The sequence below is a fragment of the Chiloscyllium punctatum genome, chromosome 36 (genome assembly GCF_047496795.1).
Source record: "Chiloscyllium punctatum isolate Juve2018m chromosome 36, sChiPun1.3, whole genome shotgun sequence".
In the NCBI taxonomy this organism is placed as follows: domain Eukaryota; kingdom Metazoa; phylum Chordata; class Chondrichthyes; order Orectolobiformes; family Hemiscylliidae; genus Chiloscyllium; species Chiloscyllium punctatum.
Genome location: NC_092774.1, coordinates 15,273,076 through 15,298,144, shown reverse-complemented (window position 1 = coordinate 15,298,144; position 25,069 = coordinate 15,273,076). Strand labels below are relative to the sequence as shown.

The 25,069-nt window shown below is 46.3% G+C and overlaps 2 protein-coding genes across 3 annotated transcripts in view; one reads left to right on the top strand and one right to left on the bottom strand.

Moving 5' to 3' along the window:
• The window catches only part of LOC140460746 (uncharacterized), a 75,485-nt gene extending 57,829 nt beyond the window's left edge, over positions 1-17,656 (bottom strand). Inside the window, exons 1-2 of one of the 2 annotated variants that reach the window (XM_072555392.1) lie at positions 12,813-13,009; positions 9,630-11,222 (exon numbers count right to left, since the gene is read on the bottom strand). In XM_072555392.1, coding sequence (XP_072411493.1) covers positions 9,630-10,831 — 1,202 coding nt within the window. In that variant the 5' untranslated portion in view covers positions 10,832-11,222; positions 12,813-13,009. Of the gene's footprint in view, positions 1-8,999; positions 11,223-12,812; positions 13,010-17,496 lie in introns of those variants that run through there. The other variant, XM_072555390.1, reaches the window with a different exon arrangement.
• LOC140460747 (uncharacterized) overlaps positions 1-25,069 on the top strand; it is a 175,083-nt gene that overhangs the window by 122,517 nt on the left and 27,497 nt on the right. The window lies entirely within an intron of this gene.

The following is a 25,069-nucleotide window of genomic DNA, read 5'->3' as shown; positions in this document are numbered from 1 at the left end:
TGTAAAGATCTTATCCAAATTATAAAATGATTGTATTTTCATACAAAATAAAATTTGCAGGGTTTTATTAAATGGTTGAACGTAACTTTGCACTTAATTGCTCTGTTTGGGATTAAACATTGTGACTTAGCTAAAAGTGATCTTTCATAATATATGGTGAGTCTATTAACAAACGAATGTTGCCATTTGCTCTCAAGTTAGCTCAGATTCAATTTGAAATTCTTGAATGAGTTGAATAAGGGGTAAAAAGCAAATATTTATTGCACTTTTCTGAAATTCTCTGCACTGCCATTGTAGTTGGTAAAACAAAATATGTATCTCTCTTCATAACTTTGATATCACCAGAAATCCTAGGAACCCCATCCAGGACAAACATATAAATAGAAAGTCGGAGACAACAGCTTCGCTTCACTTGGAGGTCACCACTGATGATGTTACCTAGCCAGGTAATGAAATGTCTGGATATCAAACCTACAGCTCAGCGAGCAAACCTGCACCCTAAACATTCTACTTTGCTGAAAGACTGCACAATCTGCAGGCACTGGATTAGTGGTGCTGGAAGAGCACAGCAGTTCAGGCAGCATCCAACGAGCAGCGAAATCAACGTTTCGGGCAAAAGCCCTTCATCAGGAATAAAGGCAGTGAGCCTGATTTTGGAAACCTCTATAAAGAGAACAAAGAACCCTACAGCACAGGAACAGGCCCTTCAGCCCTCCAAGGCAATGCTGATCGAGATACTCTATCTAAACCTGCCACCTATTTTCTAAGGATCTGTATCCCTCTGCTCCTTGCCCATTCATGTATCTGTCTACATACATCTTAAATGACACTATCGATCCCACCCCTACTGCCTCTGCTGGTGATGCATTCGAGGCACCCACCACCCTCTCTGTAAAGAACTTTCCATGTAGATCTCCCTCAAACCTTTCCCCTCTCACTTTGAACTCGTAACCCTGAGTAATTAAGTCTTCTCCTCTGGGAAAATAATTCTCCCTATCCACCCCGTTTACACCTCTCATGGTTTTTCGGCCTCAATCAGGAAACCCCCCACCCCGCCTCGACCTCCTTATTTCCAGTGAAAATAATCCTAATCTACTCAACCTCTCCTCATAGCTAGCGCTCTCCATAACAGGCAACATCCTGGTGAACCCCCTCTGCACTCTCTCCAAACGTATCCACATCCTTTTGGAAATCTGGCAACCGGAATTGTACGCAGTATTCCAAATGCGCCAAACCAAAATCTTATATAACTTTAACATGACCTGCCAGCTCTTTTCCTCAATCCGTCCGATGATGGAACGTGTGTTGTATGCTGCCTTGACCACTCTACTGACACGCATTTGCCACCTTCAGAGAACAATAGACCTGAACACCCAGCTCTCTCTGTACATCAATTTCCCCCAGGACCTTTCCATTTACTGTATAGCTCGCTCTTGAATTGCATCTTCCAAAATGCATCACCTCACATTTGTCTGGGTTGAACTCCATCTGTCATTTCTCTTCCCAACTCTCCGATCTATATTCTGCTGAAGCGTCTGACAGTCCCCTTCACTATCTGATTTTCCATCAATCTGAATGTCATCTGCAAACTTGCTAATGAGGCACCCGATACCTTCACCTTTCAACCTCCTGTGCTCCAGTGAAAAAAGTCCCAGCCTACCCTCCAATAGGGTCGAATTCTGTCTTGGTCCCAATGTCGAGTCAGCCTGACATTTTTGATAGAAAAGCTATGCATTTAAATTACGTTCTTGAGAAAGTTACTGAAAACAGGTTCTGGGATTAACATACCAAAGAACAGAACTCCATTCTAAAAGATGGAAGATTGAATCTAAATTGTTTAATGTATCACATCTCCATGAACTGGACTCCGTTGGCTCTCAATAGTCGAATCATGATCTTATTCTCCACAACCACCTGAAGCAGCAGCAGCACTTCAGAGTGCCAGAGATCCGGGTTCAATTCCCACCTCGGGCAACTGTCAGTGTGGAGTTTGCACATTCTCCCAGTGTCTGCGTGGGTTTCCTCCCACAGTCCAAAGATGTGCAGGTTAGGTGAAGTGGCCACGCTAATTTGCCTGTCGTGTTAGGTGAAGGGGTAAATGTTGGGGAACGGGTCTGGGTGGGTAGCTCTTCGAAGGGTCGGTTTGGGCTGAAGGGCCTGTTTCCACACTGTAAGTAATAAAATCTAAAATAAATCTAATCACTCCGAAAGCTAGGGCTTCCAAACAAACCACGTTATGGCAGCAGCGGGAGGTGTGGATTATATTCACTAAAAACAGTTAAGCAGGTAGATAACACGTTCGAGTGGGAAGTGTGTATAACATGATCTCACAACTTCTATCCTCAATGCTATTAGCAATGAAGGAAAGCAAACCAAACGCTGCCTTCACTACTCTATCCACCTGAGACTCTAGCACTCCAAGGTCTCTTTATTCTGCAACACTCCCCTTAACTGTGTCAGTCCTGCCTGGATTGCTTGACCAAAATACAAACCTCTGATTTCTCTAAATTAAACTCCAACTGACACTCCTCGGCTCATCAGCCGATCCCATAAATTCTAATTTATAATGAACTCTTTCTCTTTTATTCCCTGGAAACCGAAAATCTCCATCCCACACTCACTCCCTCCATTTTCACTTTGCTTATAGCGGAAGAATGTAACTGAGAAACATATCAGCCATGATTGAATGGAATGAGCAGACCTGGTGGCCTAATTTCTGCTCCTGTGTCTTGTGGTCTCTTGCTGTCCTAGACACCGTGAGAGAGAATTGGGACCAGCATTGAACCGATCATGACTGGATATGGATCTACCTGCATCTAGGTGGATGGGCTGGGACTTTCACTGGAGCAGAGGAGGAGGAGATGTGACCTTATCAAGGTTTATAAAATCATGAGGAGAGAGAGGAGGTGAACGACGGGTGTCCTTCCCCTAGGGTTGGGGTTTCAAGATTAGGGAGCAAATTTTGATGGTGACAGGAGAAAGAGATTTTAAAAAGACTTGAAGGGCACAATTTTTTTTATAGAGTGGTTCACGTGTGGACTAAATGTCTAGAGGAAGTGGTGGATGCAGATACAGTAACGACGTTTAAAAGAAATTTGGATAAGTTCATGAATAGGAAAGGTTTGGATGGATATGAGCCAAAACACTGGCAGGTGGGACTGGTTTAGTTTGAGAACATAGTCAGCATGGACTAGTTGGACTGAAGGATCTGTTTCTGTGCTGTATGGCTCTGTAACTTGGTTCTATACTAGTCTTTAAACCATTTTCTTGCCTTCCCCATAAACATTCACATAAAAATCAGATGAACTCAGTCTTAAATATATTCAATGACCCCCTAACTGCAGGAAGACATCCCTACTTCTGAACTCAATTCTGCTTGCTAATACACCACTTGCCTTGCTCATTGCCTGCTGCACCTGTCTGACAACTGGCACAGAAGGACACTGATGCCCCTCTGAACATTCACGCATCATTCCTGATGAAGGGCTCGTGCCCCAAACTTCGACTGTCCTACTGCTCAGATGCTGCTTGACCTGCTGTGCTTTGTCAATTGTGGTCTTCTCTACATCGGGGAAACCGAGCGTAAACTTGGGGAACGGTTTGCTGAGCATCACAGCCGGGTCCGCAGAGGCTGAGCGGACTTCCCAGTCTCCACCCATTTTAATGCCCCTTCCCACTCCCCTTCTGACATGACTATATTTAGCTTCCTCCATTACCACAACAAACCAAACCACAAATTGGAGGAACAAAACCTCATCTTGTCTGAGCAGTGCACAGCCCAGAGGACTCAACACAGAGTTCTCCAATTTCAAATAATCTCCCATCCCATCCCCCAACTCACTTCCCAGCCCCTTCCACTCTTCCCTGCCAACTAGATTCCTTCCTCCCATTCACCAACCAGGTCGTACCAGGTTATGACGATAAGACAGAAACAGGATACTGATTGAGGATGATCAGCCATTATCACAATGAATGGTGGTGCTGGCTCGAAGGGCAGAACAGCCTACTCCTGCACCTATTGTCTACTATACCCTCTACCTGTCTCCACCTATCCCCACTTCAATACCCTGCCCCCAGCACACCCTTGTTCCACAGCTCTCCCTATACCCACCCCCAGTCCTGAACAAGGGTTACACCAGATACCTCGACTTCTCCACCTCCTGATACTGCCTGGCTTGCTCTTCCAGTCTCCTGTCTGTCTATTTTGCCAATTGAGACACAGGCCTGGACTAACTTTTCCAGAGTCTGTCCCCTCGCTGGATTCACTCCTATTCCTTTCAGTTGCTCCAAGTCAACACTTGAACCCCAGAATGAAACGTAAATGGAAAAGGGGGTGAGAAAAGAGAGTGTTGTACTCACATGTTGGACGGAGGAAAGAAGTTGCAGTCTGAGGTGAAGCTCAATCTTCATTCAGAGAGAGGAGGAGCAGGACCTTAAGAAGCTCATGCTCCAACTTCCACATTCACCAATAGGGGAGCTCCGAATGGCAGAAGGACAAGTCTCCCCCTGGTCCTCCAGTGCTCCTTATTCGTCCATCAAAAGTAGGTTTCGCAACTTTTCTGCCGACAGCGAGGAACATGCCCAATGTTTTGGTGACATTGGCAAACACGTGCCCTGCTTGTTGACACTGAGGAGTGTACACAACGTGCTCTGTAGCAATGCTGATGTTATTGACAGATTTTAAGTTTCCAAATACCTATCGGAGAACAAAAAGGGCAGAGCCATAATTCCCCCCAATGTGGCTCGATATTTGGCAATGTTTTTTAAGCCTTTTCCTCAGTGTTGGGGGTGAGACTCACAACTAGAGGGAATAGGTTTAGGGTGAGGCCACAAAGATATAAAAGGTCCCTGAAGGGGCAACGTTTCCATGTGGAGGGTGGTGCAGGTATGGAATGAGCTGCCAGAGGAAGTGGAGGAGGCTGGTATAATTACAGCCTTTAAAAGGTATCTGGATGGGTATATGAATAGGAAGGGTTTAGAGGGATATAGCGCTGGCAAAGGGGACTGGATTAATTCAGGATATCTGGATTTTCCTAACGGCCGCCCTCCCGCCGCTTCCTCGCTCGAGCGACTTCTCCTCCCAACCGCCTTCACCCCCGCGTGACGTCTGCACGTGGGAGATGGGCGGGGGCCGGGGGTGGGGGGATGGGCGGGGCCGGGGGTGGGGGATGGGCGGGGCCGGGGGTGGGGGATGGGCGGGGCACGGGGAGCCTCACCGTCACCAAGTCACAGCCACCTCGCGCTCCAACTGTTCATTCACAAAAACAAACTCTCCTGTCTCACTCTGCAGCTGCGGGGGGCGGGGACACTGCCACGTTTCGAGGAGCCCTGTCTACATTGGGAAAGCTCACGGCTCAATTTAAACAGATATTCCGACATCGAACGGAACGGCGTCATATCTAAAGGGGGAAATCTGCATTTTAAAGGGACGTGGACATTTTAACGGGTATTTCTGCAAATAAAGAGGTTTAAATGGACAAGATTATATTTCAAAGGGATGTGAGCACATTCAAAGGGATATCTTCATATGTAAAGTGACGCAGTTATATCTAAATGAATCTACATTTCAAAGGGACGTTGCCCTATTTATAAGTAGAGACAATCTGTGTCCCAATGTTGAGTCTTAGAAAAGCTCTGCATTTAAATTACATTCTTGAGAAGGTAATTTATAGATTAGGGTGTAGAGGTTAGGGAGAATTGGCCGTGCTAAATTACCCAAAGTGACCAGGGATGTACAGGTTAAGGTGGCTTGGCCCTGGGAAATACAAAGTAAGGGGTTGGGTTATGGGTGGGATACTGTTCAGAGGGCCAGGGTGAAATAGATGGGCTGAATGGCCCGCTTCCACCTTGTCGGAATTCGATGACCCTCCCCACATAGGAGCATTTTATCTGCATCTATCCTGTCAAGCCCCTTTCAGAAATCTACTGGTTTCAATAGAGGTATACAGCACAGAAACAGACACTTCGGTCCAATTCGTCCATGTTGACCAGGATTCCAAACTAAACCAGTCCCACTTGCCTGCATTTGGCCCATATCCCTCTAAACCTTTCTACTCATGTAACCATCTGAATGCTGTTTCAATGTTGTAACCGTACCTGCATCTACCACATCCTCAGCAGGTTCATTCCACATGCAAATCACCCTCTTTCAAAATGTTGCCCCTCTGGTTCCTTTTAAATCTCTCTCCTCACATTAAAAAAAGCCCCCTAGTTTTGATTTCCCCTACGCTAAGCAAGAGCCATTTGCTATTCACCTTACCTCCACTCTTCATGATTTTATCAATCTCAATGAGGTCACCCCCAACTTCCTGTGCTCCTGTGAATAAAGTCCCAGCTTCTCCTTATAACTCAAACCCTCCAGTCCTTCCAACATCCTGGTAAATCTTTATTAAACCCTCTCTAATAGTGTTCTTCCTATTACAGGGCCACCAGAACTGTACTCCGTACTCTGAAAGTGCCCTCACCAACATCCTGTACAACCTCAACATGATGTCCCAACCCCGATACTCAATGGGGTGAACAATGAAGGCAATGTTGCGAAATGCCACCTTAACCACCCTGACTAGCAGTAATGAAACTATCAAAGCACTATGTACCCGAACACCACCCCCCCCCCCACCCCCCCCCCCCCCACACACACACACACACAAACTCACATGCACACAGATACACACACACTACTCTGTGGGGTGAAATTGTATTGGCAGAACTATATTTGCAGATACATTCAAGTTTGTTCAAAAAGCACACAATCTGCAGGCAGTCAATGCATGTAATATTTTACAAATTCAGACTTTGGAAACAGAACCAGTCTGATTCAAGATTGGAATACCAACAGACTGAAATCTCACCTTTAATGCATTGTCTGAGCAGACATGTCTTTTTTTTATATAAAACCTGAAGTCATCTCAAGAACATTGTTACACATTAATGAACCAAAGCCCACACCCATTCTAAGAGATGAAGACTATCTAAGTTTGTTCAATATATTCTATCAGTTGCATGACACTGATCTTTTGATGTAAGTTCTGTGTCTTATGATGCTGTTCTATGAGGCTTATGTGTCGATGAGGCAGGATGGTACAGATGAGGCGATTGAGAATTACAGATCACCGAGGAAGGATTGAAAGAGAGAGTTAAGAAGAGCAAAGAGAGGACACGAGCAGTCTTTAGCAAACAGAATAAAGGAGAACCCGAAAGCTTTCTATAGGTATGTGAGGAATAAAAGGATGATTAGGGTAGGAATAGGGCCAATCAAAGACAGAAGTGGGAAGTGGAGTGTGGGCCCTGTAGAGTTCGGAGAGAGGCTAAATGAACATTTCTCATCAGTGTTCACTCAGGAAAAGAATGAGGTACGAGATATTAGACTCGAAAGGACCGAGGTTGGTTACACACAGGTGTTATCAATTCAAGGAGGAGTGAAAGTGGACAAGTCCCCTGGGCTAGATGGGATTTATACAAGGATTCTCTGGGAAGCGAGGGAGGAGATAGCAGAGCCTTTGGCTTTGATATTTGAGTCGTCATTGTCTACGGGTTTAGTACCTGAGGACTAATGTTGTGCCCTTGTTCAAGAAGGGCAGCAGAGATGACCCAGGTAATTATAGACCAGTGAGTCTTACATCTATTGTAGAAAAGATTTTGGAAAGGATTAGAAGAGAAGATTTAAAATCATCGAGTAAGCAACAATTTGATTTCAGATAGTCAACATGGTTTCATCGAGGGCAGGTCGTGTCTCACAAACCTCATTGAGTTTTTTGAGAAGGTGACCAAGCATGTAGATGAGGGTAGGACAGTTGACGTGGTATACTTGGACTTCAGTAAAGCCTTTGATAAGGTTCCACATGGTAGGCTGATGGAGAAAATGCAGAGGCATGGAATTGAGGGTGTTTTAACAGCTTGGATTAGAAACTGGAAGAAGGCAGCGAGTGGTGGTTGATGGAAAATATTCAGCCTGGAGTCCAGTTACTAGTGGTGTTCCACAAGGATGTTTTGGGACCACTGCTGTTTGTCATTTTTATAACTGACTTAGACACAGGCATAGGTGGATGGATTAGTAAATTTGCAGATGACACTAAAGTCAATGGAGTGCTGGACAGTTTGGAAGAATGTTACAGGTTGCAGGGGGACTTGGATAAACTGCAGAATTGGGCTGAGAGGTGACAAATGGAGTTCAATGCAGCTAAATGTGAGGTGATGCACTTTGGGAAGAATAACAGGAAGGCAGTGATCTTGGAGTCCATGTACATAGATCCCTGAAAGTTGCCACCCAGGTGGATAGTGCTGTGAAGAAGGCACACGGTGTGTTAGGTTTCAGTCGTAGAGGGATTGAGTTCCGGAACCGCAATATCATGCTGCAACTATACAAAATGCTGGTGCGGCCACACTTGGAATATTGTGTATAGTTCTGGTCCCCATATTTCAGGAAGGATGTGGAAGCATTGGAAAAGGTGCAGAGGAGATTTACCAGGATGTTGCCTGGTCTGGAGGGAGGGTCTTATGAGGAAAGGCTGAGACACTTGGGTCTGTTCTCATTGGAAAGAAGAAGGCTAAGAGGGGATTTGATAGAGACATATAAGATGATCAGAGGATTAGATAGGGTAGACAGTGAAAGACTCTTTCCTAGCATGGTGACGTCAGCTTGTACGAGGGGGCATAACTACAAATTGAAGGGTGATAGATTTAAGACAGATGTCAGAGGCAAGTTCTTTGTGCAGAGAGTGGTAAGGGGGTGGAATGCCCTACCTGCTAAGGTAGTCAACTCAGCCACATTAGGGAGATTTAAACAATCCTTAGATAAGCACATGGTTGATTTTGGGATAGGATCAGGGAACGAGCTGAGAATAGTTCACAGGTTGGCGCAAAATCGAGGGCTGAAGGGCCTGTTCTGCACTGTACTGTTCTATGTTCTAAACTTAGTGCAGGAGGCTGAAAGAAATGAGCAGCTTTAAAACAAAAACCTCTTGGAGCTCAAAGCTTTCAATGAGAGTCTGAGCCCGGTGTTAAGTTCAGGTAACCTTTATTGTGACCCAACTTTGTTACAGCATCAGATCCCCCCAGCAAAAAGGCAGAGAAAAAATGCAGTTGCTGTTTGAACAGCTCAAGGTCAAAGTGCACACACCACACCTCCCCTGTTCCACCCCCCTCACTGTCTTTACTATTGGTCAGCACCAAGTTGTCCCTTTGTAATTGGATCCTTGGTACAGCCGTAACCCGGAGGAATTATTGCCTCACTCAGCAATTTTAACCCATACCCTGTCTCCAAGTAAGTTTCTCCCTGCTCATTTGCCAGGAAGGGGCAGTGTAGAGTCAACCAGACTGCTGTGGGTCTGGAGTCACGTGTAGACCAGACCGGTTAAAGGATGCAGCTGGAACGACTGAGTGAATCCTTTCCCCCAATGGTGGTTCCCTTCCCTAACAAGGGAGAGAGGGAATCAGATGGGGGCTTTCTCCCCTGCACCACCCCCTCCCTGAAACGGTCTCATCGTTGGATTCCGAACTCCACATTTCTGACCGAATACTAATTCTGCCGTCTGTCTTGGCGGGATTCAAACCTGGGAGTCCTCGGAACCGCGTTGATAGTCCAATCGATAATGGCACTCGGCCGTCACTCCTTCAATCCCCGTGTTGGCACGTGAATTCGCTGGTGGGTCAGCAGGTGGGAGGAGCGGGTGAAGCCCTTCCCGCACTGAGAGCAGGTGAATGGCCTCTCCCCGGTGTGGATCCGCTGGTGGGCCAGCAGGTTCGAGGAATCGCTAAAGGCCTTCCCACACTCGGGGCAGCTGAAGGGTCTCTCCCCCGTGTGGACGCGTCGGTGGCTCCGCAGGTTGGAGGAGCAGGTGAAGCCCTTCCCGCACTGAGAGCAGGTGAACGGCCTCTCCCCCGTGTGGACCCGCTGGTGGGTCAGCAGGGTGGAGGAACTGCTGAAGGCCTTCCGGCACTGAGAGCAGGTAAAGGGCCTCTCCCCCGTGTGGATCCGCTGGTGCCTCATCAGGGAGGAGACTTCGGTAAAGGCCTTCCCGCACTCGGGGCAGCTGAAGGGCCTCTCCCCCGTGTGGGCCCGCTGGTGCCTCATCAGGGAGGAGATGTCAGTATAGGCCTTCCCACACTCGGGGCAGCTGAAGGGCCTCTCCCCGGTGTGGACACGCTGGTGTCTCTGCAGGGCGCAGCCGTGGGTAAAGGCCTTCCCACACTCGGGGCAGCTGAAGGGCCTCTCCCCCGTGTGGATACGCTGGTGCTTCTGCAGGGTGGAGACGTCTGTGAAGGCCTTCCCACATTCAGGGCAGCTGAAGGGCTTCTCCCCCGTGTGGATGCGCCGGTGACTCCGCAGGGCAGAGGAATAACTGAAGGCCTCCCCACACTCGGGGCAGCTGAAGGGCCTCTCCCCCGTGTGGATCTGCTGGTGCCTCATCAGGGAGGAGATGTCAGTAAAGGCCTTCCCGCACTCGGGGCAGCTGAAGGGCCTCTCCCCAGTGTGGGGCCGCTGGTGCCTCATCAGGGAGGAGATGTCGGTATACGCCTTCCCGCACTCGGGGCAGCTGAAGGGCCTCTCCCCCGTGTGGACACGCTGGTGCCTCATCAGGGAGGAGGAATATCTGAAGGCCTTCCCACAATCTGGACAGCTGAAGGGCCTCTCCCCCGTGTGGTCCCGCTGGTGGGCCAACAGGTGGGAGGAATGTCTGAAGGCCATCCCGCAGTCGGTGCAGGGGAATGGCCTCTCCCCGGTGTGACTGCGCTGATGAGTCTCCAGGGCAGACGGGACACGGAAGCCTTTCCCACAGTCACCACACTTCCACGGTTTCTCCACGGGGCGGGATTCCTCAGGTTTCTCCATAGCCACAGCTTCAGCTGCACACAAACACGTGTAGAGCCCCTCCCTGCCGTGAAGTCCCCTTCCCAGGCCGTATAACTGTTTCAGGCTCCACACACAGTGCGCTGTAACAGAGGGGTCTCTCGTCCAGTCCCACTGATGCTGAAAACGTCCTCAAACAGGAACCAAAAAGTGTAGATCCCTCTCACAGAAATCGCAGTCAAAAATAGTTGCGGTCCCGATGGATTCAGAGACTGTCAGACATTGACATCAAAGTGAGGACTGCAGACACTGGAGAGTCAATCAAAAAGCACAGCAGGTCAGGCAGCATTTGGAGAGCAGGAGAGTCAATGTTTCGGGTGTAAGCCCTTCATTCGTTGATTTTGAAACTTCAGTCTTCAGATTTTCAAATACTCTGCAAAAAGGGATTACAAAAGGGATGATCAGTGCAGGGTAGAAATTCTGAACAATCAATTCTACTTTCTGTGGAATATCCTTTCCTTTTGTTATTCCACAAAATTGAAAGTACCATCCCACTCTCCCTTCCCCTCTGTTCGCACTCCGCTCTAACTAATGCCCCTGAAGATTCAGGATCTTACAGGGGCAGAAAAAGCAAAAACATCAAGACTGACATCTCTCTGAATTTTGGATACCTCCACCTGAAAGTTAATATCTTTCACAACACTGGGATCCTGCTGAGAGTGAGCAGGTCTGATTTTGGGAAGCAATAAAAGTGTCAATTCAGGGTGAACCTGCAATGCAGCTTCTTGAGGAAGGACCAGACACAAAATGGTTAATGACCCCGGGAAGTTGGGAGCAAAATGAGACATCAAGGCATTAACACCAACACACTTCAGTCCAACTCTTTTGCTTCCAGTCAGGCGAAAGTGAGGACTGCAGATGCTAGAGATCAGAGCTGAAAATCTGTTGCTGGAAAAACACACCAGGTCAGGCAGCATACAAGGCGCAGGAGAATCGACGCTTCGGGCATGAGCCCTTCTTCAGGGCTCACGCCCGGTTCGTCAATTCTCCTGATCCTTGGATGCTGCTTGACCTGCTGCGCTTTTCCAACAACACATTTTCAGCTGCTTCCAGTCAGGCCAAAACATGCTCTGAAAGTCCAGCCTTCACAACCACACTTCTGCTTTCACTGAAGACAATTAGAATCACACAGCATGGAAACAGAACCTTTGGCCCAACCTGCCCAGATATCCTAAATTAATCTAGTCAAATTTGACATCACTTGGCCCCTATATGGGCCGGGTGCTGACAGCTGGGACTAAATTGGGTTGGCTCTCTTGTCAGCAAGGACGGAATTGGACCGAAGGGTCTGTTTCTGTGCTGTACATCTCTATGACTCCAGTCACATTTGCCATCACTTGGCCCTGACCCATCATATTCATATGTCCATCCAGGAGCCTTTTAACTTGTCATCGTACCAGCACCCACCACTTCCTCTGGCAGCTCACTCCATCGCTCAAGCGACTCTACGTTGAAAGCGTCTGGTCTGGTGCACCAGATGACACCAGGATAATCTCAGATCGTTCCACATCGCATCGATATTCAGTCAGTGACTTTCCCGATCAGGATGTTGTACGTGATCAAACAGGTCAGTGGGTAGGCGATCCCCCACCTCTTAGTTCAAGTATCTCTACGAGAACTCCCTTGCTGGAGGGTCCCTTGAAGACACTTCAACTGGATTTCATTGAGTTGGAGAAATGAGTTGAGTTGCGAGAAATATGTTTTGCTTATTGCTGATGTCTTTTCAAAGTGGATTGAAGCCTACCCTCCTCCTAACGCTACTGCTGAGACTGTGGTGAAGATTTTGTTTAAGGAAATAATTCCCCCCTTCAGTATACCTGCGTGCATTAGCTCAGACAATGGACCACACTTTGTGGGTAATATTAACAGAGAACTCTGTTCCCAGCTTTGTATTTGTTGGCAACTGCTTATCATCCTCAGGCGGCCGGCCTGGTTGAATGTTTTAACCAGACTCAAGACTAACCTTGCCAAATTAATGGCCGAATCTGGCCTCTCCTGGTTATGTTAATCCCTGTGGCCTTATTCCAGATGTGATCCATGTCTGCGGGCAAGACACGACTGTCTCCAGCTGAGAGTCTCTCTGGTCACCCCCTCCGTACCCCTTGGAACGGTTCGGCTCCCTTCTCAGTCCACGTCCACCACGTCACCGAAGCAATGATTGGTTATGTTCTTGCTCTAACTAGTGTTATGCGTGCCTTTCACTCTCAGGAGCATGCGGCCTACAGCGATGTTCCCTCCCTTTCAGCCTCGTTACGGGTAGACCCTGGTTTGTTGGTGCTCGTCAAGAACTGGACTGGCAAAGGTCTCCAACCTCGTTGGGATGGCCCCTTCCAGGTTCTACTTCCCACCCCTCCGGCGGTCACAGTCGCTGGGCGCTCAGCTTGGGTCCAACTGCACCGTTGTAAATTGATTGACCGCACCAATCAAAAGGGGGAAAGACGAGGAGAGAATTCTGGAATCCCAACAAAAGGAGTGGACCCTGTCCATTTGGGTTTTTGAATCTTGCTGTTGTTCTAATGTTAATCTTATTACAGATACTTGAACTAAGAGGAGGGACATGTGGGGGATCGCTTATCTCCTCACCTTTCTGATCACGTACAACATCCTGATGGGGAAAGGCTCTAAGTATGGATGGGACCAGGAATGATCAGAGGTTATCACCACCCATACTGAGGAGATGTCGTCCAGTGCACCGGACCAGACCCCTTTGACGTGTGGAACGTGATGAAGATTGATTGTTGTAATGGACTCTTACATCAGAAAGACCAGATGGTCCATCTGGACAGTAGAAATCAGGGGGAGTTACCATGGCGTTACCGAACCTGTCTTTTTGATCTTACCTGCAGACGCAAGCCTAGTGAGGATAAAAATGATCAACCCCGTCATTATGGTATATATTTTAAGAATGCCCAGGAACACCATCCCTTTTTGTAGGACGGGCCGACTCGAGAAAAGGGAAGCCTGATAGGGGAAACTCCTCAATCCACAAGGAACTTATTTATACAGGCCCACAGAACACCTTTCACCCCAGAGGCAGTAGTATGTTACTCCTCTCTAGCGGGAGATGACTGACTTGCCCCGTCCCCAGTCCCCGAATCCAATCTATTCGTCAGACTCCCTCCTGCCGACCCTCCGCGGTAATTAACTCCCATCCCTGAGCTGACAGGGTCTGCTCCCGCCCTGGATTCACTCCCATTGCTCCAAGTGAACAGATTTTCCCGCCCCACCATTTGCCCAGACGGAGGGATTTTCATTCATTCAGTGTCACTTCCGCGTTGTGACGCCACAATAGGAGCGGGTGGGCGGGGCCAAGCCGGGCGCACGCATTGCGCCTGCGCTGTCCTGCCCCGCACCGTTTGCAACCATCCCTTCGCTTCAGAGAATCCCCCACATAAGACCATAAGACATAGGAGTGGAAGTAAGGCCATTCGGCCCATCGAGTCCACTCCGCCATTCAATCATGGCTGATGCGCATTTCAGCTCCACTTACCAGCGTTCTCCCCGTAGCCCTTAATTCCTCTAGACAACAAGAACCTATCAATCTCGGCCTTGAAGACATTTAGCGTCCCGGCTTCCACTGCACTCCGTGGCAATGAATTCCACAGGCCCACCACTCTCTGGCTGAAGAAATGTCTCCGCATTTCTGTTCTGAAATGATCCCCTCTAATTCTAAGGCTGTGTCCACGGGTCCTAGTCTCCTCGCCTAACAGAAACAATTTCCTAGCATCCACCTTTTCAAAGCCATGTATTATTTTGTACGTCTCTATTAGATCTCCCCTTAATCTTCTAAACTCCAACGAATACAATCCCAGTATCCTCAGCCGTTCCTCATATGCTAGACCTGTCATTCCAGGGATCATCCGTGTGAATCTCCACTGGACACGTTCCAGTGCCAGTATGTCCTTCCTGAGGTGTGGGGACCAAAACTGGACACAGTTCTCCAAATGGGGCCTAACCAGAGCTTTATAAAGTCTTAGTAGTACATCTCTGCTTTTATATTCCAACAGTGTGGGAGCAGGCCACTCGGCCCAACGAGTCCACACCGGACCCTCTGAAGGGGAACCCACCCATACTGCTCTACATTACCCTGACAAATACACCTAACCTGCACATCCCTGGGCACTATGGGTAATTTCGCACGGCCAATCCCAATCAAGGCCAGTGAGCAATGTAGTGATGTGGGAAATGAACATCACAGAATGATGGAGACAAGGAGAGTAAATGTACCAGCAATTAAATCTGGATTGCAAAGATCTAAACCGAAAACAGGGTGTCTGCATGTATGCTGCACTGTTACAAAAGTGAATGAATTGACTGCACACATTGAAGAGAATAATTATGGTCTGAGACTCCTTACAGAGACGTGGCTTCAGGACGACAAGGATTAGTCCTTGAACGTCGAGGGGGTAGTCAAACGGGAAGCTAGGTGAAGGTAGAGGGTTGGCATTGCAAATCAAAACACTGATCACAGTAATCCGGTGTCAGGTCGGATTTCAGGTCCTGGCTTCTCCGTCCTCTGTTGATCTCCCTGTTCTCACACAGCAAGATGTTCAGCTCTGCTGAAGTTTTGATTCCCCAACACCCCACCCCTCAACCCCTTTTCACCTTACAGAACAATTCAATATTCAGTCAATCGAAACCCAATCCACTACCTCCCAGCCTGACAACCGACCAGTCACAGAGTGTAGTCGTACCAGGGAATCAAACAAGAAAAGTGAAACAAAAAAAAACAGAAATAAATACGTGCTCATGCTTAATGTTTGTCAATAGGAAGTAAACCAGAAATAGGGGTCTCCCAGGATTCTGATAGTGCCCTACTTGAGGAATTCTCTTTCCCTTACATGTAACTGTTAGTACATAGCTATGATTTACAACAATATTTACACCAACAGAAATAAAGCATCTGTTACCAAATAGACAGAGATACACAGCACGGAAATAAACTTTTTTGCTGTAAGTATACACAAGTCCTTGGGGGTGAATTTGCATTTGCAGAATTATATTTTCAGATAAATTCTATTTTGCTCAAAAATGCACAATCTGCAAGCTGTCAGAACATATTGTATTTTATAAATTCCTACTTTAGAAACAGAACTAGTCAGATTCAAGGTGGGGATAAAGACAGACTCTGACTTTTAACGCATTGTCTGAGCTGAGATTGGATTAGATTCCCGAGAGTACGGAAACAGGCCCTTTGGCCCAACAGGTCCACACTAACCTTCCAAAGAGTAACCCACCAGGCCCCATTCCCCATATTTACCCCCTGACCAATGCATGTAACACACTGGGCAATTTAAGCATGGCCAATTCACCTCACCTGCATATTTTTGGATTGTGGGAGGAAACCGGAGCACCTGGAGAAATCTCATGCAGACACGGGGAGAATGTGCAAACTCCACACAGACTGTGGCCAGTGGCTGGAATTGAACCTGGGTCCCAAGCGCTGTGAGGCAGAATTAAGAACCACTGAGCCACCGTGCCGCCCAGATGTTGTTACCTTTTGTTATAAAACCTTATGTTATCGAGATTTACATATGAATGGTAGTTGCAACCCACTGTAAAAGATGAGAGGGGTAACAATCCAGATTTGTTCAATATATCATTTCAGTAGCAGGACATTGTCATGTTTTTCCATAAATTCTGTGCGTTCTGATCTTATACTCCGCAACCACCTGATGATAGAGCAGTGCTCCGAAAGCTAGTACTTCCAAATAAACCTGTTGGGCTATAACCTGGTGTTATGTGATGTTTAACTTTGTCCAGGTTCGGGTGGATTGACCATGCTAAATTACCCAGTGTTCAGTGTTGTGCGGATTCGGTTGGATTGGCTGTGCTAAATTACCCATAGTGCCCAGTAACGTGCAGATTAGGTGGGTTAGCCATGGGAAATAGTTTCACAGTAATAAAAGCAGGAGTCAGCCATTTGGCCCATCCAGCCTGCCCCGTTCTTCATTGCGATCATGGCCGATCTATCCATCGTCTCAGCTCCTCCTAGCAGCATTGCCCCAATTACCCTTAATTCCCCAACCAAGCAAAAGCCCATTTTGAATATACTTAATGAAGACAATTCCATAGATTCACTATAGTCCAGGAAGAGCAGTAGTCCTCACTTTCTCCTCCTCATCTCTGTCCTAAATCTACTCCCCCTAGTCTTGAGGTCTGGTCTTACACACCAGCAGAAATGACTGGATAGGGTCTGGCTTCATCCCCACAGTGTAATGAATTCCCACTTTCCACCAAAATCTGGGATGTACTCACTCACTTAGTCGATGTCTCACAAATGCAAGATTTCATTGTAACTTCTTCTGCTCCCAGTAAAGACAAAACACCTTTGAAAGCTGCTCTGAAAGTCCAGTCTTCACAACCACACTTCTGCTTTCGCCAAAGACGATTAGTGTCGTACAGCACAGAAACAGACCCTTTGGTCCAATTCATCTGATCAGATATCCTAAACTAATTTAGTCTCATTTATCTGCATGTGCCCCATATCCCTCCGAACCCTTCCTATTCATATCCCCATCCGGATGCTTTTTAAATGTTGTAATTGTACCAACCACCACCACTCCCTCTGGCAGCTCGTTCCATACATGCACCACTCTCTGTGTGAAGTTGCCCCTCAGGTCCCTTCGAAATCATTCCCCTCTCACCTCAAACATATGCCCTCGAGCTTTGGACTCCCTTACCCTGGGGAAAAGACCTTGGGTATTCACCATATCCATGCCTCTTACAAACGTTTATCAGGTCACCCCTCAGACTCTGATGCTTCAGGTGAGGATCTAAAATTTGAATTTAGGGTATTGTCAGACTCAACAAGTATATGTAGGTTTTTACTAACCACAAAATGGCTTTTCAATTTAAAATAATACACAAAATGGCTGAGAATAATGATTGAACTCTGTGAACTTGTCCTGCTGTTTTGCAGAATTAAGCTACAATCCAAAGATAAGAGGACAATGGAGTTTGTTTAAAATGAACACTGACACATTAATTGACCATTTGAACTAACCTTGAGCTGCTACCATGGCATGATGATTTATGTAATTAAGACCCCTTTCCCAGGAAATATCATTGGATTAACCTGCTCTAAATCATGTCACCTTATTACATTTGATTGGTCTTTTCTTGTAATTAAGGCTGTACTGTCTCTTAAAAAACCTAAATAAATAACGTGTCATTTTCAAATGTAATTGCACAACTTCGCCATGGAACACAGAAGCTTTAATCACTGTGTTGCTGGACAGAATTGGGTCAAGATGCCTTATTAAACTGATAACCTTGCTTTGTACAGACTGCATTTCATTGATTCTTTAGACCAATTGCGAACCAAAAGGCCCCTTAAGAGGGGTCTAGATCTTCACTCTGAATAGTTTGACCTGGCCAATTAATCCTAACCTGCACATTCCTGGGAACTATAGGTAATTTAGCATGGCCAATCCATTCTAAGCTGCGCATCCCTGGACACTGTGTGTAATTTAGCACAGCCAATTCACACAAACCTGCACCTCCCTGAGCAATGTGAGTACTTTAGCATGATCAATCCAACCTAACCTGGACAAAGTTTAAAAAAAATCACACACACCCAGGTTATTGTCCAACAGGTTTATTTGGAAGGACCAGCATTTGGAGTGCTGCTCCTTCATCAGGTGGTTGTGGAGAATAAGATCATAAGGTACAGAATTTATAGAAAAACATTACGGTGTCCTGCCACTGAAATGATATATTGAACAAACCTGGATTGTTAAACCTTTCATATTTCAGAATGGGTTGCAGGTATCATTAATATGTAAATCCCAGAACTTCCTGTAAGACACTTTTTTGAGATAACAAGGTTTTATAACAAAAGGTGTCATCGCAGCTTAGACAATGCATTAAAGGTGTGAGGTCAGAGTCTATCTGTACCCCAATCTTGAATCAGACTGGTTCTATTTCCAAAGTGGAATTTACAAAATATTACTGGATTGACTGCCTGTGTGAACTGCCGAGTCTCATCCACCAGCTGAAATAACTGGATAGGGTAGGGCTTCATCCCCACAGTGCAATGAATTCCCATTTTCCACCAAAATCGCAGATGTACTCCCTTTACTCAGTTGCTCTCTCACAAATGCAAGATTTCATTGTATTCTTCTGATCCCAGTAAGGGCAAAACATCTTCGAAAGCTGCTCTGAAACTCTAGTCTTCACAACCACACTTCTGCTTTCACCAAAGATGATTAAGAGTCATACAGCATGGAAACAGACCCTTTGGCCCAATTTGTCCGTGATGACCAGATATCCAAAATTAATCTAATCCCATTTGCCAGCATGTGACCCACACGGCTCCAAACCATCCCGATTCATGTACCCAGCCAGATGCATTTTAAATATAATCGTACCAGCCTCCACCAATTCCTCTGGCAGCTCGTTCCACGCATGTACAACTGTCTATGTGAAAAAGTTGTCCTTCATGTCTCTTTTAAATCATTCCCCTCTCACCTCAAACATATGTCCTCTAGCTTTGGACTCCCCTACCCTGGGGAAATTCCTGATGAAGGGCTTTTGCCCGAAACGTCGATTTTCCTGCCCCTCGGATGCTGCCTGACCTGCTGTGCTTTTCCAGCACCACTCTGATCTAAACTCTGGTTTCCATCATCTGCAGTCCTCCCTTTTGCCTAGGTCGAACCCTCTACCTGTCTCCACCTGTGCCCACTTCACCACCCAGCACACCCTTTATCTGTATCGCCCCCTGCACCCATCCCCAATCCTGAATAAGGGTTACACCCGAAACGTTGACTTCTCCACCTCCTGATACTGCCTGACTTGTTGTGTTCTTCCAGCCTCCTACCTATGTATCTTGCCAATTGAGACACAGACCTGGAGCACCGTTTCCAGAGTCTGTCCCCATCCCGACACACTCCCTTTCCTTTTAGTTGCTGCAAGTCAACAACTGAATCCCAGAATGAAAAAAATAAATGGAAAAGGTGACAAGAGAAGAGAGTGCCGTACTCCCAGATAATGGACAGAGGGAGGAATTTTCAGTCTGGGATGAAGCTCAATGTTCATTCAGACACGAGCAGCAGCAACTTCAGAACCTCATGGTCCAACTTCCGCATTCAGACAATGGGGTGACTCTGATTGGCAGGAGGACCAACGTCCTTCCGGTCCTCCTTTGTTCCCTATTGGTCAATCAAAAGAGGGTCCCGCGCCTTATTTGCCGATAGCGATTAGCATGCGCACCAGTTTTTGCTGACACCAGCGAGCATGCGTACTGCGTTGCTGACACCGGCAAACATGCGCAGTATGCTTTTTGAGGCTGCTGCTGTTATTGACAGATTTGAAGTGTCCAAATGCCAACAGGGAAAAAAAGGGGTAGAGCCACAATTTTTTTTCCCCTGTGGTTCGACATTTTATTGCTTCTGCGTTTTGTCTGGTTACTCCACTTTTGTATGTCTTTTGTCCTTGTTGAGAGAGAGTGTGCCCCAGTGAGCTGTCTATGGGATGGAGCTGTAACCAGTTACACAGACTGAAGTAACATTATAGTTGTCGCAGCAGAGAGTAACTGCACACATTTCCTGAGTGTGATCACAGTTTCAATTGTTCATCAGAAACAGGGAGCCAAAAGGACACCAGAACGACAGAGAAGTCGTAGAAATGCGGGGACTGTGCTAACGAATTCGATTCCCTGTCGGTCCATGAGATTTATCAGCTCAGTCACAGGTGGGAGAGGCAGTTCTTCAAAACATTATTACAACATTATTTCCCATTGACAAAAACACATTCACGCTGCCTGATTACCTTGAACTTGTACAAGTGTCCTGTCATCACATCTTTAATCATAGCTTTGAACATTTTCCCAATGGCATATGTTAAAGTAAATGGTCTGCAGTGTCCTGTTCTCGGTCTCCCTTTTTGAAGAAAGGAGTTTTCCAATCTACAGAAACCTTCCCTGAAACTAATGACGTTTGGAAAATTAAAACCAATGCATTAACTATATCACCAGTTAGTTTTTCTTTAAGGGTCTAGAATGAAATCCTTTGGACCCCTGGGACTTGTGAGCTTGTCGTTCCAACAGTTTACTCAGTACTACTTCCCTGGTAATTGTAATTGTCTTCAGTTCCTCCTTCCCTTTCAATTCCTGATTTCCAGCTAGTTGTAGGGTGTTACTTGTATCCTCTCTAGTGAAGACAGATTCAAGCTCTTTTTAATTAATCTGCCATCTCTTTATCCTCCGTTATTGAATCCCCAGACTCATTTTTTACAGAACCAACACTTAGCTTTTCTTAAAAAAGTTAACAAAGTGACGAAACTTTCCTTCCTGTTTTCATATTTTTGGCTAACTTTCTCACTCTAATTGCTGTGCTCCTGCCTCCATTATTTCTGATGTTTGCCCCAGCTCTCAACTCTCACATCAACCTGTCTGCATATTCTATAGAACTGACCTTGGTTAAATGTTGCAAAACACACAAGGGCAAATTTTTCATCTCCAGAAAGTCTTAATACTGAACACGATAACATTCACTTTGAAATATCGTTCATTCAAACTTCACAAGCACACCCTCCAGATTCAAAATCCCACAATGACACCCAGTTTTGTTATGATCTTTAATTTTGAAGAGAAATTTGAATATCCAGTGATTAACTGGAAGAACTGTTCACGAGGTTTTCACACTTTTAAACAAAAACAAATCAACTGGATTAATTTAGCAGAATAGCACGTATGGCCTGAAATTGTAAATTGAGTTTTGTTTTGAGTGACGGAGCAGGTCCACACCAGATGAGGATCTAATACCGAGATTTAGGCTGTTGTCAGGAGCTTTTATTCATCACAAAATGGCATCTCAATATAAAGTAATAGAACAACATGGCTTCAGGCTGCAAATTAACACTGTGTTTAAAATGGCTAAAAGCTGCATTTCTGCATTCCTGAGCGAACTGAATTACAGATTAAGCAAACAATGCCTTCTTCATTGTATGGACCTAATTAAGGTAGATAGGACATTACTGACCATCCTAGCTAACCTTGAAGCACAGGTATGAGGAGATAATGCGTGTGAAACAACATTATTTCCCAGGAAATATCATTGGGTTAATCTGTTGTCCATTATGTAATTTTATTACATTTTATTGGAGTATTCTGCAATTAAGGCTGTATGGTCTCTTAAGACACATATGAAAATTGATATTTTATTCCATGTTAATCACACAGTTTGTCCAAGGAACACAGAATCTTTTAATATCTGTGTTGTGTTGCTGGACAAATCTTTGCCCGGCCATTACAAATTAAAGTGTGAAACCTTGCTGAAGCAGACCATAATCCTAGTGTTCATTTGACCGATCTCGGAACTGAGAGACCCCTCCTGGGGGTTGAAATCTTCAACTCTCACTGTGCTTTTGGTGTGACCCATGATTACAGAGACTTGGGGGAACGGAGAGGATTTTTAACCCCCATGGGGCAGACGAACAGTAATGCTGTTTTGTCCAATCAATCTGGCAGCTATCAAGATGTTCAGCTCATGCTGAGGCAATGGATACAGTCTCCAAAGGAATGAGCAGATGGATGCTGCTGCCAAGCAGGCAGCCTGACACCCCAAACCTCTGGTCCCATTGGGTCCCCAGCAAAACCCCGACAGAGACAATATGGGGATAGAAATGCCAGGCCTGGGTATGGGACTGAAATCACAGGGTGCACCCCCTGCTGAGCAGCACAAACTATGGCCTCAAACAGGGTACTCCCTCCATACTCAAACCGAAATGTGGGTGACCCCTGATGGACTACTTTGTGTTCCTTCTTTGCTGCTACCTTTTTCAATTGATTATGTGCAGTACTGTACACACGTGGGCAAGGAGGGAATGGTTAATATTGTATTACAAACCTGGTGTCACCCAGATTTCCAGAAAGCAGATAGGAAAAGAGCTGAAGCATGTTTAATTTGTAAACAAACAAGATGCATGGTTTAAGAGGGATGCCCTCAGGTTGTTAACCACCTCCTTGCCTGGTTGGGCCTTTTTACTTGTCTCCAACTTGCTTTTAGAGTCATAGAGATGTACAGCATGGAAACAGACCCTTTGGTCCAACCCGTCCATGCCGACCAGATATCCCAATCGAATCTCGTCCCACCTGCCAGCACCCGGCCCATATCCCTCCAAACCCTTCCTATTCATACACCCATCAAATGCTTCTTAAAATGTTGCAATTGTACCAGCCTCCACCCTCTGGCAGCTCATTCCATACATGTACCACCCTCTGCATGAAAATGTTGCCCCTTAAGTCTCTTTTATATCTTGCCCCTCTCACCCTAAACCTATGCCCTCTAGTTCTGGACTCCCCGACCCCAGGGAAAAGACTTGGTCTATTTATCCTATCCATGCCCCTTGTAATTTTGTAAACCTCAATAATGTCACCCCTCAGCCTCAGATGCTCCAGGGAAAACAGCCCCAGCCTGTTCAGCCTCTCTCCCTGTAGCTCAGATCCTCCAACAGTGGCAACATCCTTGTAAACCTTTTCTGAACACTTTCAAGTTTCACAATATTTTTCCGATAGGAAAGAGACCAGAATTGCATGCAATATTCCAACAGTGGCCTAATCAATGTCCTGTACAGCCGCAGCATGACCTCCCAACTTCTGTACTCTGACCAATAAAGGAAAGCATACCAAACGCTGCCTTCACTATCCTATCTACCTGCGACTCCACTTTCAAGGAACTATGAACCTGCACTCCAAAGGTCTCTTTGTTCAGCAACACTCCCTAGGACCTTACCATTAAGTGTATAAGTCCTGCTAAGATTTGCTTTCCCAAAATGCAGCAGCTCGCATTTATCTGAATTAAACTCCATCTGCCACTTCTCAGCGCATCGGGTCCAGATCCTGTTGTAATCTGAGGTAACCCTCTTCGCTGTTCACTACACCTCCAATTTTGGTGTCATCTGCAAATTTACTAACTGTACCTCTTATGCTCGCATCCAAATCATTTATGTAAATGACAAAAAGTAGAGGGCCCAGCACCGATCCTTGTGGCACTCCACTGGTCACAGGCCTCCAGTCTGAAAAACAACCCTCCACCACCACCCTCTGTCTTCCATCTTTGAGCCAGTTCTGTATCCAAATGGCTAGTTCTCCCTGTACTCCATGAGATCTAACCTTGCTAATCAGTCTCCCATGGGGAACCTTGTTGAATGCCTTACTGAAGTCCATATAGATCACATCTACAGCTCTGCCCTCATCTATCCTCTTTGTTACTTCTTCAGAAAAATTCAATCAAGTTTGTGAGACATGATTTCCCACACACAGTGTCATGTTGACTATCCCGAATCAGTCCTTGCCTTTCCAAATACATGTACATCCTGTCCCTCAGGACTCCCTCCAACAACTTTCCCCTCAATGACATCAGGCTTACTGGACTACCACCCTTCTTAAACAGTGGAACCATGTTAGCCAAGCTCCAGTCTTCCGGCACCTCACCTGTGACTATTGATGATAATATCTCAGCAAGAGGCCCAGCAATCACTTCTCTAGCTTCCCACGGAGCTCTAGGCTACACCGGATCAGGTCCTGGGAATTTATCCACCTTTATGTTTCAAGACATCCAACACTTCCTCTTCTGTATTTTAGGGTGTTGCTTAGGGTGGATTGGCAGTGCTAAATTACCCATAGTGCCCTGGGATGTGCAAGTTAGGATAGATTCGCCATGGGAAATACGGGGAAAGGGGTTAGGAATGGGTGGGATGCTCTTCAGAGGGCCAGTGTGGAATAGATGGGCCGAATGGCCTGCTTCCACATTGTTGGGATTCTATGACCCTCCCCACAAAGGAGCATTTTATCGGCATCTATCCTGTCAAGCCCCTTTCAGAATTCTACTGGTTTCAATAAGATCACTTCTGGTTCAGAGAGGTAGACAGCACAGAAACAGGCCCTTCGGTTCAACTCGTCCATGCCGACCAGGATTCCCAAACTAAACTAGTCCCACTTACTTACATTTGGCCCATATCCCTCTAAACCTTTCTATTCATGTACCCATCCAAATGTCGTTTAAATGTTGTAACTGTCCCCGCATCTACCACTTCCTCAGCAAGTTAATTCCATATGCAAACCACCCTGTACCAAAACGTTGTCCCTCAGGATCCTTTTAAATCTCTCCCCCCTCACTTTTAAAAATATACCTCCTAGTTTTGAGCACCTCTACACTAAGGAAGAGCCCTTTGCTATTCACCTTACCTCCACTCTTCATGATTTTATAAATCTCAATG